The following is a 12,483-nucleotide window of genomic DNA, read 5'->3' as shown; positions in this document are numbered from 1 at the left end:
GTGGAAGAGGCAGATTCCATGCAATGGTGGTGAAGATTTAGGGAAGGGGGTAGCTAGCACCCCCTGCACCTTGCATTTCAATGTCGCTAGTTGCAGTCCATGCTATACAACGCCAATCATATACCAAACCCTGCATGCTCCCCTCTGCGCACCTTCCTGCATGTGACAAGACCTCACTCCCTGCTTAAATCGAGTTCAACCTCCTCCTAACGATGGTATGTCATACAAAATGGTAAACGATTCGCTGTCACAAGCAGCACACAGATGAAAAAGGAATGCAGAAATGATGCTACGCGCTGTTGTCGTTGTCGTATAGCATACACCCTGGCAATAGAGAGTTTTAGCTAGTCCAGTATATGCAGTGGAGTTTGCGTAATACCGTATTACCGGACGCTGTCGAGCGGCACATTGTGACGCTTTGTCCAACCCCAATTATACATACATTTCTTTTGCATGTGTGCATCCAACGAGCGTGCTTGTCAATAACAGTTTCAAGCAGACTTCAAAAGCACAGCATGTAAAGATGCATACCTGCCAAGTTTAGAGAAACGGAATCCGGGAGATTTACTCAACGGGGGGGGGGGGGGGGGGGTGTACTGCGATAGCAATTATATGTACATTAGGCAGTTTTAGAACAGCGTACGCAAAGCTTTGCGCCGGCTTTTAGCGCAACTGCGCCTGCGCGTGCGTCGTACGCTAAGCGCTTGCGGGCTTCTGGTAAGTGACGGAAATAGCGGGCCGCAAACGCTAACGCTAACTTAGCGTACGCAATTCTAAAACTGCCTACTGTCAGCGGGATTTTGCGGTCGCCGCTGATCTGTAGAGAGTCCAAACCGATAACCTCGCTTACGCATCGTCTGTTTCACGTGCGAGTAAATGCGCGCTAGCGCTAGGGAGGAACGCTGTTGAAGCAGAGATGAAATGAGCCGGCCGTCACCATCGCGCGAAGGGGACATGCGATAACATCGCTCCGCGTGCGAGGCCTGTCGTCGCTTGCTTACCAGTTATTTCGTCGGGCAAGGGACCGGCGCCGTTGAGACGGGGACGGTCGCGAGCGCTGGCAAACGCGCTATCTCGACAGACATCGGCTACCCTTTAAAGTGCTGGACTGCGGCGCAAAGTGCACAGCTACTTCATGCGCAATGAAACTGAGTTGAACCTTTCTACCATCGTTAAAAAGAAGAAGAATCCTTTCTACTACGTGGCCAGACAACTTTGCTTATGTGGCCAGACAAAGCACTGGACGCGCGGGGCAAAACTGGATTTCCGGGAGATTTCTCTATGACCCGTACAACCGGGAGAAACGTTCAAAATCCGGGAGTCTCCCGGGTAATCCGGGAGACTTGGCAGGTATGAAAGATGGACACCCTTAAGGGCATCCATCTTTACATGCACACGCTGCACTTTTGAAGTCACACTCTAAGAGCATAAAGATGGACACCTTTAAGGGTGTCCATCTTTATGAACCGTAAGATGGACACTTAAGGGTGTCCATAAACACCATAGAGAGTGTCTTTTATGCCCTCAGAGTGCTTGATCGCGTCTACCTTTGCATCCTTAAAAGCGTTCAAGCAAATAAAACAGGACAAGAAGAAAGACACAATGAACACCTTTAAGGGTGCAATGATAGCCACCCTTGAGGCATTCGCTTTTAAGGGTGCAATGATGGACCCTCTTAAGGGTGCAGGATAGAACACTCTCAAGGGTGTACAGAAGGACACCCTTAAAATGTGTCCATCTTTGCACCCTTAGGTGTGTTCTGCACTTATGACGTGGTTGTTTCTTTTTGTCCCATTTTATTCGAGCTGCACTTATGAAGAACTAGGAACCAACTCGCCCAAATCAGTCCTACTGTAACTTAAAGGAGGCAACATGTCGCTGCCGAAAATTTACACCAGCAGCGAAGCAGCACACATCTCACTACTGCAAAAGAACGCCGTTCACTTGCTTGAGCTTTATGCCAACACCCCGAGTGCTCACGCTGATGCCTCCAGTAACACGCTATTCCGCAGCTACACCAAGTTTGAGGACAAATTAAGCTTCTCTATTCTTTTTTTTTTCAACGTCATCCTTGCGGTACAGCAAATGACGCGTTCCTCCACCTAACTGCTCTTGTGACCCGGGAGTGCCCAACTGCTCTTCCGCGACACTGTGAACAAATGGAATGGTCGTACTGTGCTGAAGTGGCACTGTTGTTCGCGGCATTTTTTAAAAGGGTTTTTGTACGAGAGACGTTTTTTTTTTCCTTGGCAACCTCACAGTAGGCGGCACTTGCGTCAGCTGTGGACGTCGACGTTACCTGGGCCAGACAAGCAGCTGCCCGAAGCGGTTGCTGTGTGGCCCAGCTTACAAGAGCCCTGTTCGCTGCCACTTCCGTCCGGTGCACTGTAGAGAAAAAGTTTGAGAGAAAAAAGAAAAGAAAGAATAGTTTCACGATACTGAGCTTATCAAACTGTTAGCAAGGTCTATCACAACTCTTCGTCTTTGTGCGTGTGTATCTTTATTGCAACCTTGTGGCACGCAATGTTTAGCACTTCTAAAATTCTTTCACAAGAGAAACTTTGTTTTGTAAAATTTCACCGTGATGTCCGTAAAATCATAGAATAAGGCCTACTTCGCGAAGTTAACGAAACATCCTGGACAGTAGGCAGGTATGTAAGACGGATGAGATGGGAGGTTCAGAAATTAGCGCTCACCTGTCGCTGCAATGCGATGGCTCCAACCATTCGACTGTGGAGTTGGAAGGTAAGCCGGCAGGATTGAAGTTTGCCTGTTGACGAAACAAGCCGCTCAGTAAACTAGGCTCAAGATATTCACTTTACAAGGCTGCTGAACAGGAGACAGCCAAACCTAATACAGTAAAAGCTCGTTAATTCGAACTCGGTTCATTCGAACTAACAGTTAATTCGAACTCATGCGCTGGTCCCGGCACAGCCCTGTGCATTTCTATCCGGAAAAACTCACGATAATTCGAACACATCGGCATCCACAATGGTTCAATCAAACTGGGAGCCCCTGGTTTTCATCGCTCCTCGCAGAAGTCGGCCCAGAGTGATCCGAATGGGTTGCAAAACCAAACCAAACCAAACTTACTAGAGAAGCAAAACAACAAAACAGCAGTATTTCTCAGCAGATGAGAATTTGGACGCTGTGCTAGATCTCTTGGGCAAGCTGCAAACGATACTCATGGAATCGCGACAAGAGAAACACAAGCAAATCCAAATTACTGGTTACAATTAATTTAACTGCGTTAACTCTGCCATGTAAATAAATGTGTTTTGGAGCATAAACAGCATCATATATTTCAAAATTAAAGTTCACTGCTCACAGGAATGCATTTCGGTGCTTGTTTCTGGGGCATCACTGACTGATCAATCAATTCTGTTTGCTGCCAGAGCTCCATGTACTTAATTTACAAAATCACCTGCCACAAATCTGTAGTAGCGCCTAATTTGCGATAAGTCCAGAGATGGCTTCTTTGGGTTCTGCTTGCGCAGTGTGGCGCTATGTCCATTCTTTCAAGCACCCGCCCGCTAGTTCAAACCCTGCTTAATTCGAACAATTTTATGGTCCCCTTCGAGTTCGCATTAACGTGCTTTTACTGTAACAACAAAGTCAGATTCATTCATTCCTTCAGACATCAGAGTCCATTCATTAGCCATAGACATAGCATCATCCACCTGGGAGTAATGCGAAGCTGCAATAGAGGACGAAGTATGGAGTACCGACTACCTCGAACCCATGAAACTTCTTAATAGTTCCTCAGAAACAAAGCTTCGCAGTTGAAGAAACCTGGCCTGGGAAGCCTGGCCTGAGGACAAACCTTTTGAAGCAACGAAGCTTCGCAAATGTTTCAGCTCCACTAACGTGAAACCTGGAGAGGGGCGAAGCATGCAGTCTGCGCCGGTGTTTCACCTTCATCGGCCCTGTGTCGGAGTTGTCTTTCGCGGGTGAGTGTGTTCTCGATCCTTATGAACTTACAGTTCAGCGACCATTGCAGAAAGAGCATTTCCGGGACCAATGCACACCATTCGCTCTTTCTTGCCAAACGGCACGCGCTGATTGGGCACCGGAGAAGCGCCAGCGGGAGGAGCAATTGCGTCCTTGCCAAGGCGGTGGCGCACTCCTTTGCATTGAGGTTTTATTCGTTTAAATGATACGCAGAGTTGACGTAAGTTGTCTTCGTGTTACACATCGCAACATGCTACAAAGTATGCTTTACAGGAGAAAACTTGGCATTTCAAACCAATTTTGAGACGGAATTTAACAAATTTCTGTTAATGCAATTAAATCCTGATTATTCCTCTATTTCAAATTATTTTAGATCATGTTAGTTTATTCTGAACGGGTTTTGACTAATTATACGTTTGTTTGTGACCACAGTCCGACAACTCGATTTACCGTGACGACGACATGACACGCCAACAAGCCGAGACTATAAAGTGCTTCGCCCCTAAAAAGGGAATCAAACCGCAGACCAATGCCTTCCAGGTGCGATTACTCGAACACATTTGTGCGTCTTCTACATTCTTGGAGGGTCGTTGCCCTCACTTCAGCTAGGTACATTCAGCAGGGACACAACAGCCAGGGGTTTCAGGCTCAGGAAAAAGATAAAATGAACAGCTATACCGCATTTACTAGTCTACTCCCAGCCCTCGTAACAAATGTGTACCTTGCTTTCTTGAAGGATGCTGAGGCACTGCTCCAGGCACATAACTGTGGCACATGACGTTGCTTTTAGCAACAGCATGTCCTGCAAAAATAAATGAAAAGTACAATTGCTGATCAATAAGTGCAGTTTAAAAGCCTCTAAGCTAATGCAGGGGCTATGGGAGGCACTTCAGCAGAAGGCTGTGAATTCTGACCGCTTGGGGTTCTTGAACGCCCTAACCTGTAACCTGCAAACTAAAGAAACAAGCTCAAAGCATGTACTGCTTTGGTGTCCTTTTGCAATCAGAAGACTGCCAAGGGGTATGGCACGGAGACGAACAAGTTAACAACCAAGATGTTTTTTGCAAGTAAAATTTGGTATTCATAAGGCACGACAAAACATTCGTAAAATCACAAGATGAGCCTGAATTTGCTGAATTTGCCAAAGATTTAAGACACTTGGCAGCCGCGTCACTTGTACCTGAAGCAAAGTACGCAAGTCATTTTGTGCCCGTTCCCATCAAAATGAAGTCACTGTGGCTTGTAATCGAACCCACAACTTTACGCTCGCAGTACATGATGTGTTCACCTCCTTGCGGGCTCTAAGAAAATGTTCAGAGAAAAACGCAACATCTTGGAAGATGGAAATTCATGGTTTGAGACACTCACCTTGTCGTAATACTTAAAACCGGGCCCGTGGCTCGGGAGGCTCTGCAATGAAAGGAAAAACAGGAAAAGTAAAAAATAGCTGCTGTTAAAATCTGCAGCATATTTAAACTGACCTCTAAGTAAATATGCCCTCAACTCAACCCAATAATGTCACTAATTATGGGTGCAGTAATAGTTAAAGGCCAGCAGTGACAAAATTTTACTTTGGTTATTGTCGACAAGAAAGAAGCATATAGCTGAAGCAACCTTGGCCAAACTTAAAGGCAGGAAACCGTGTAAATTTTAAAATAGTTTAAATAAGGCATTAGCTGACAGTGGAGGCAGCTGGTGGTTAGCGGGTCCTACACAAATTCCAGAATATGACCTCCTGGATATTCAGCGCATTGTGGCTGCCAGCTAATCTCTAATGTCCCAGCTCCAAATCCACATTGAAGCAACTATACTCGATTAGAAACTAAGATGATATGTCAGCTCCCCACAGAGCCATCGCTGTACCTCCTGTTAACAACAGAAAACATAGCGCGCGCTAGAAGAAGAGAGAGATGAGAAGCAGCACGCGGCATGAGGATCTTGGTTCTTTCGCTGAAATTAACGGCAGCATTGGAACGCGCTGCTCTATCTCTTCAGGCATGTTGTCCTTAAAACCCGGTTCATATTAGAACGAAGTCTTCGGATTTTACACCTCCCTCAGAGAATTTGCATAAAAGCTTCATAAAAGAGTGCCTACTCATTTTCGTGATGTCAAACACTCGGAGAGTTTCAGATAGTTGACTTTTTCATACAGACACATGTGTTTGTCACTTGTTTCAAGTCGGAAACTTGAACGTCCTGGCAAATTTCTCCAGGGACTCTGACATTGCTGCTCATCCAAAAGTAATGTTCCAGGTAGCAACGACAGACCTTTGACTCTTTGTATGCGCAGTAATTACTATAGCCGAGAAAAAGTGCTCATGGTTAGAGCGGAAGCCAGCTATTATGACTGTCTTCCACAGGTGAAGAGGAGGGTTGCCACAGTTCTGTGGGCCGAGCTGACATTTTTTCTTAACAGTGATGCATTTCCAGCGCTTAGGCAAAACAGGAAAAAAGCGTGCAGACACGGAAAGAAAAGGGGACAGTAAGATCGCTGGTCTTCAACTAAGTTTAGTGCACAGAAGGGGCAGGGGGTTCTTGTACAGTCAACATGCGCCGACAGACGGCGTAACAGGAAATGTGGCGCGTGCACGTTGCCACTCAGCATCGATTACCAGTACACAGCTTTCGAGAAAGATAACCAGCTTCTTTTTGCGACCACGCGACAGAGGCTATGCTTACACAGTTCTGATTTTCTTTTCTGATACAAAAGGCCTCATGGACAAGACGGCATTTTTCATATCGGCCCATGTTGACTACAAAAACCCGCCCCTTCTGTGCAATAAACTTAGCAGAAGACCAGCGTTCTGACTGTCCCTTTTTCTCTCCGTGTCTGCATGTTTTTTTCCTATTTCGCCTAAGCGCTGAAAATACACTAAAGTTCATTATTCGAACTAGGCCGGCCAGCTGCTTTAAGTACATTTTTTCTTAGGTTGTGACCAAGTATAGTGTCGGGTCAAGCAGCTTTTATTCAAAAGGTCAACGAACCTCAATGGACTGAGCCAGGTTGTAATAAAGCTTCCCAGCACGCGCGAGTATCTCCCGAACCGAGGAGAAGGCCTCGGCAGGCGTCGCGCTCGCTTCCGTGTGACCGCCCATACCGGTCGTGTACCACACCGTCTGCGAGCTGGCACCCTGACCGGACCCGCTTCCCTTGTCCTGAGGTACCACGCCTTCGTGGGGACCACGGATTTCTCGTGGCAGTAGTGGAGGGTTTTTCTGAAAACAACAAGATAAGCCTTGAATGCTTAAAGGGAGGCTACAGAGAAACAGTGAATCGGTGTCGTTTGACAAGTTGTTCACTAAGAACACTAATGTCGTTAATTTCACCATCATAGGTCTATTAACAGAGGAGAATATCAAGCGCTCAAAGTTATTTTTAAATTTCGCGTTGAAATCTCCGCACGTGACGTCAGGGATTTCGAAGTCTATTTTCCTTATTTTCGCGTCACTGGCTCAAAGAAATTTCCTGAAACCTTGCATGTTAAGCCTCAGAGGACAATGTACTTCATTTTTACTAATTAGGAATTATGTACAACCTAACAGATGCCGTCAAAACCTATGACGTCACAGAGTTTAGTGTGGAAACTTCAAGGTGTCATCGCCACCCGCATTTTCCTTTTGAGCGTTTTCTCACTTACTAAGCGTCTTCTTTCGGCAAGCGTGGTGATTTTGGAATTGTGAAAGAGCAATTAACTAATATGAGAAAAATTGCTTTTCTCTTTAGTTAAAGGTGCATATGCAATGAGCAAGTACAAGAACTGATAAAAACTGGCTTTGGACAAAGGAATGCATCGTTGTGCCCGAGATACTTCTACTTCTTGGGCTGCTCACTCTCACCATATACGCTAGGTATCACAGTACATGCTCACTTATATCTAATCAATGATGACTCAAGAAGCCAGGAAGCCTTTCATGTGAGGAATGTAATCACTACCTACACCATGAGGCTTTTTTCAATCTCTCTAAAGCCTATTCTACTGTACTCCTTGAAGTTTTGCACACTTGTGAATACTATTCAAACGGCTCATAAATGCACGAGAAATATTTTGCATCAATTAATTTCATTTTCGGCGTTCAGTGACCTGCATCATTGCTTCAGATCCAGTCGCAATGCCGTGACTACCAAGACTAGACATTCAGCAACAACATGATGTCACGTGGTAAAAAAAGTAATATAATGACAACAGGTAATGGGAAGAATGGAAAACGAAATGAATCATTATGACATGCAGCCTCAGAGTTTAGACTCTGTAGAATTCTTATGACATTTGCTATGCATTTTCGGGTGTCTGGTCCCGATAATAATGGTGGTACGGTGACCAGTGATGAATAGGCAGTCAAAGCAACTGAAACTGGATAGAGTCGTTAAACAGCGCAGCCTCGGATGTCCTAACCACTTCAAATCGCTGTTAGACCTGTGCTCAATGTTGTGTCAGCATTGCAAAGTGATATTTGGCCTCTCTGAAACTTGTACAGTCAAACCCCTCAGTAACAAAATCGACGAGAAGCAATTTTTGTTCGTTCTCGTGAGAATTTCGTTGTCGAAAAAATTTTAAAATATGCACAATAATTACATTGCACAGCCAAAACTTATTTAAAGAAGTTGATGATCTTGCTCTGTTTCACATTGCTTTGAAGGAGCTTGACAGCTCAAGCCTCACGGCTTAATAAGCTTTGCATAGCTTCATCGTCGTCGTGTGCGCCGAGCAAAGTGCAAACGATGCCAAAAGCATCAAGAACTTCCCGAGAACTTACTTGTATTTCTTGCATTTTGTTGATTTCCTCACTCTCGTAGTCACTCTCATGTTCTTTGCACACACTTTCGATGATAGCGTCGACGATAGTGCGGCAGCAAGCAGTTAGGCAGTCTACAGAATATCTGTCGGCATGACAACATTAACGTGGACATTGTCACTTGAAACGTCATGTGCCGACGCAGTTGCCAACAGAGGCGTTAGCAAAAAAAAAAAAACTGTTCTCAGTGAAAAAAAAAGTCTTGTTGCTATCATCATCATCCGGTCGAACGTAAACAGCAATGGTCGCATCGATGCTTGTTGGCGCAAAAGTGTGTGCCCGGCTTGTCGAATGAGCGGTGCTGCAATTTTCGTACTTCTGGGTTCCCAACTAGTTGATGGGTTGAAAAAAAAAAAAAAGTTGCGGATCACTACCTGAAACTTTCGTTACTTCAGGCATGCTTGTTAAAATCTCTTCACTGTCAAGAGGGGGGCAAATGCATAGAACTCTATGGACGCTTGCTGGGGACGTGATTTCTTTGATGCCGCGAGAATTTCGTTCTTGAGAGCTTTCGTTATTGAGGGGTTTAACTGCACTACAAAACTTCAACATGCTTGTAGCTATAGAACATGCCTGGAAACCACAGGCTGTTGCAAAACTGACCAGGAGTGTTTGCTCCGACGTAAGCGAAGCCTTGAAATATACGTCTACGAGGCCGGCTCCAGCTGCGAGGCGAAGCAGCCTTTGCCCATTTGCCAAAGCAACCTGCTATGGATAAAATTTGAGATCTTCAAAGTAGCATTACAGCCAATTTCAACCCCCCTATACTAGTGTTATAAATTACACTGCTACTAATGCAGAAATAGCCCTTAGGATTGCTTATTTAAATAAATTTAGTGCAGAGAATACGTTTCGCAGCAAGCAAATAAGATACCTGCAAGTTGCTGCTCTTTGAAGCTCTTGCATACAGCCGATTGACAACAAGTTAATAAAGAATAAAATGCCAGGCTCTGATGTGATTATGAGCCATGGTGTAGTGAGGGAGCTGCCTAAACATATTGAGGTGCCTCATGCTAGTCATATGAACTACTATGAATGATCAAAAATTTGTCCCCAGAGGTGTTCCAATTACTCCCATTGTTTCAAGCCACTATCTGTCTCCCGCGTAATCATAAACACTTACCTGAGCTATTGTTTTCGTGTGGTCTTCGGCGACCTTGCGTAGCCTGTTGATCCAGAACTGCCTCTCCTTGGCGTCTTGGCCTGGAAAACGGGAACGTCCGCAGGACACCACTGTGTGAGCAACAACCATTATTCGCCACCAACCTTACTAACTAAAAAGGATCGCGCGCAAACCACTCGACAGAGTGCCCACCTCTTAATTTATACACTTCCCCGCAGGCCGCGCTGACGGTGAACATCTGGCCATCCTCGTCGCTTGGCGAAATGACGGCCCCCTGCACACGATAGCGGTATTGCATGGGAACCCACACATCAACCTTTATGACGAACAAAACGTGAATGCGACATCTAAGGCCAAGCACAGTTCTGCAATTATAATCACGTTCGTTAAGCTATCTTATGAGCACTGAAGGACTAAGGTCTTTCCCGGACACATCCAATTACACCTACGTCACATTGGCCTACTTCCACTGCATGCCTGCAAAATTTCTGCGATACTTGATTGTGCTTTTCGTACTTTGATACCCCCTTTGTAACAACCCGTTAGTTATCAATGCTGTGCATCACATATTATGTGCCCAATACCACACTGCCCCCCCCTAGTCTCAACTGGCGAACAGCTGTACCTTCTGCGCATTAATCAATACTATTTTCCCCGCGTATTCAAAGCTACACGTACCATTTTTCGCTCTACCGCTCGCATACGCGACTGTTATTTCTGAAGCTTGCCTTTTTCGGGGTTTAGCCACACAAATAGTTAGCATTAGTAGAATGCACCGATTGTATGTTTTTCCACGCAAGAATACCGGCACCCTGCCGGTCATGAACTGGATGTGTCTACACCACATCGAGTTACCACAAACGCGGTAGCGACGTAAAATGCGGAGTTTGTTGAGAACTTACCGCAAGATGAACCGCTCCGCGGGGCTTGCCCTTCTTTACTTCATCTAACTGAAAAAGCACGAAGCGAACAACACGTGTGAGCAAAAATATGACCGCGAAGTGCGATAGGTCGCTTACCATGTAGTATTCCAACATTCCTATGTCCGGGTTCAGGACAAACCACCTGTACTGCCATCCCTTCACAACGTTTGTATACTTGTACAGCTGACCCTCTAATGGCTGCCTGCGAATCGAAAATAAATTGACGACAGTAAGCAAAACGGAATGCATGAGCGAAAGGTGGGTTTTGCCGATGCGCTTGGAAGCGCGAACAGTGCAGGTCAACCCACAACGGTAAAGCGAAAGCTCGCATTCAGAGTTTCGTTCCGCTAATATGAAAACAAAAATTGTCCGCGCTGTGTTGAGGACACTTACCTCATCTTGTTCCCTTCATCAACGTCAAGTTCCTGCGGAAGAAGGCACGAAGCGCGATTACTACTGAAACAACTCATCACTGGGAAGTTTGTTACGCTACGCTCGAACCGCTAATCCGAAAACAAACAAGTAACGTGACCACCGATACCAAGATGTCAGCGAGAAGACGGGAGCTCAACTCCTTGATAGTGTCGACAACGTCCATTCTCGATCGTGTTTGTTTCTCAGCCGAGAGTTTATCGAAGCAGAAACAATCGCCGAGGATGCGGGGCGTATGCACAAGTTGGAAGCACCGTTTCTCCGAGCCCCAAAGTCATTTTCTTGGCGCTCGTCGTCTGGGCAGTTGGCTTCTCACGCAACGTGTTTACCTCAAGTACGATCATAACTGCCCGCGAGATGACGAACTTCTTCTTCGGCAAACGGCACAACAGCATCGACAAATTACGGGAAAATGTAAACCACCTACCTCGTCGTCCGCCATTGCGCTCGATCATAAAAGCAACAAAACTAGTGAGGCATGCGAGAGCCGCAGTCATGAAAATCACGTTTTTTCCGCGGTAAACATAGTCACAACGGCGCTTCGTTTCTAGGTGCCCGGACTTTGAGTGGTAAATACGACTTTAGCGTCCTCGCGTATGGAGATGTATAACTAAATAGCCATTTGGGTCGCTTGCGTTTGGATTAGAAAATAACTCGCGAGGTAGCGCTTCGCACGTATTATTTTCTTTAAACGGACGTTTGTTTTGGCTTGACTGCGAACACTAGCCTTTCAACAGCAATTTCGTTTTCAGTTTCGTTTACAGGATGTTTTTTATGGAGTGTCGCTCTAGGGAGCGTAGTGTCGCGTAGTTGCTTGCATTGTATAAAGCAAAGAAAAAGAAAGCTGGCTGTTATTACTGTCGATAAACGGTTGTAGTACAAGTGGATGTATAAGTGTTCTGTGGTAGTACACTGTTCCTATGGCTTAAGTTTGGGCACGTTGGTAGTCCTCTTCAGTCTTTTAGCGCAGGGATAGGTACGCTGGGTACGTCCGATGATACACTTTTTCTGGCGTTTTCTCTCACAACCTCTGCGTTGATGGTGTTGTGGTCCCGACAGAGTCGTCTAGAACTTGTTTTTTTTTAAGAATGGAGCTTTCCTAAAGAGCATGAACGTAAAACAGGTTTCAACATACGCGATGAATGAAGCACAGAACACCAGCACGCTTGGACGTGTTCGGGTTGGGCACAATACAAAAACTCCATCTTGCCGCGGAAATGCGCTTTTGCTAGCGAGAGAGCGTGGAAGGTACAGGTAGCG

General features: G+C 45.7%; 1 protein-coding gene across 4 annotated transcripts in view; it reads right to left on the bottom strand.

Annotated features, from left to right (window-relative positions):
* LOC119404722 (oxysterol-binding protein-related protein 11) overlaps positions 1–11,786 on the bottom strand; it is a 43,189-nt gene extending 31,403 nt beyond the window's left edge. The window contains exons 1-11 of one of the 4 annotated variants that reach the window (XM_049418991.1): positions 11,651–11,786; positions 11,185–11,216; positions 10,888–10,993; positions 10,771–10,818; positions 10,061–10,142; positions 9,869–9,978; positions 6,937–7,167; positions 5,320–5,361; positions 4,673–4,753; positions 2,697–2,770; positions 2,300–2,385 (exon numbers count right to left, since the gene is read on the bottom strand). In XM_049418991.1, coding sequence (XP_049274948.1) covers positions 2,300–2,385; positions 2,697–2,770; positions 4,673–4,753; positions 5,320–5,361; positions 6,937–7,167; positions 9,869–9,978; positions 10,061–10,142; positions 10,771–10,818; positions 10,888–10,993; positions 11,185–11,216; positions 11,651–11,665 — 907 coding nt within the window. In that variant the 5' untranslated portion in view covers positions 11,666–11,786. Of the gene's footprint in view, positions 1–2,299; positions 2,386–2,696; positions 2,771–4,672; positions 4,754–5,319; positions 5,362–6,936; positions 7,168–9,868; positions 9,979–10,060; positions 10,143–10,770; positions 10,819–10,887; positions 10,994–11,184; positions 11,217–11,332; positions 11,551–11,650 lie in introns of those variants that run through there. The other 3 variants (XM_037671374.2, XM_049418990.1, XM_037671373.2) reach the window with 3 other exon arrangements.
* Positions 11,787–12,483: the final 697 nt, after the last annotated feature.

This window comes from Rhipicephalus sanguineus, chromosome 9 (genome assembly GCF_013339695.2).
Source record: "Rhipicephalus sanguineus isolate Rsan-2018 chromosome 9, BIME_Rsan_1.4, whole genome shotgun sequence".
Taxonomy (NCBI): Eukaryota; Metazoa; Arthropoda; class Arachnida; order Ixodida; family Ixodidae; genus Rhipicephalus; species Rhipicephalus sanguineus.
The sequence above is the reverse complement of the archived record's forward strand: the minus strand, read 5'-3'. Positions and strand labels throughout refer to the sequence as shown.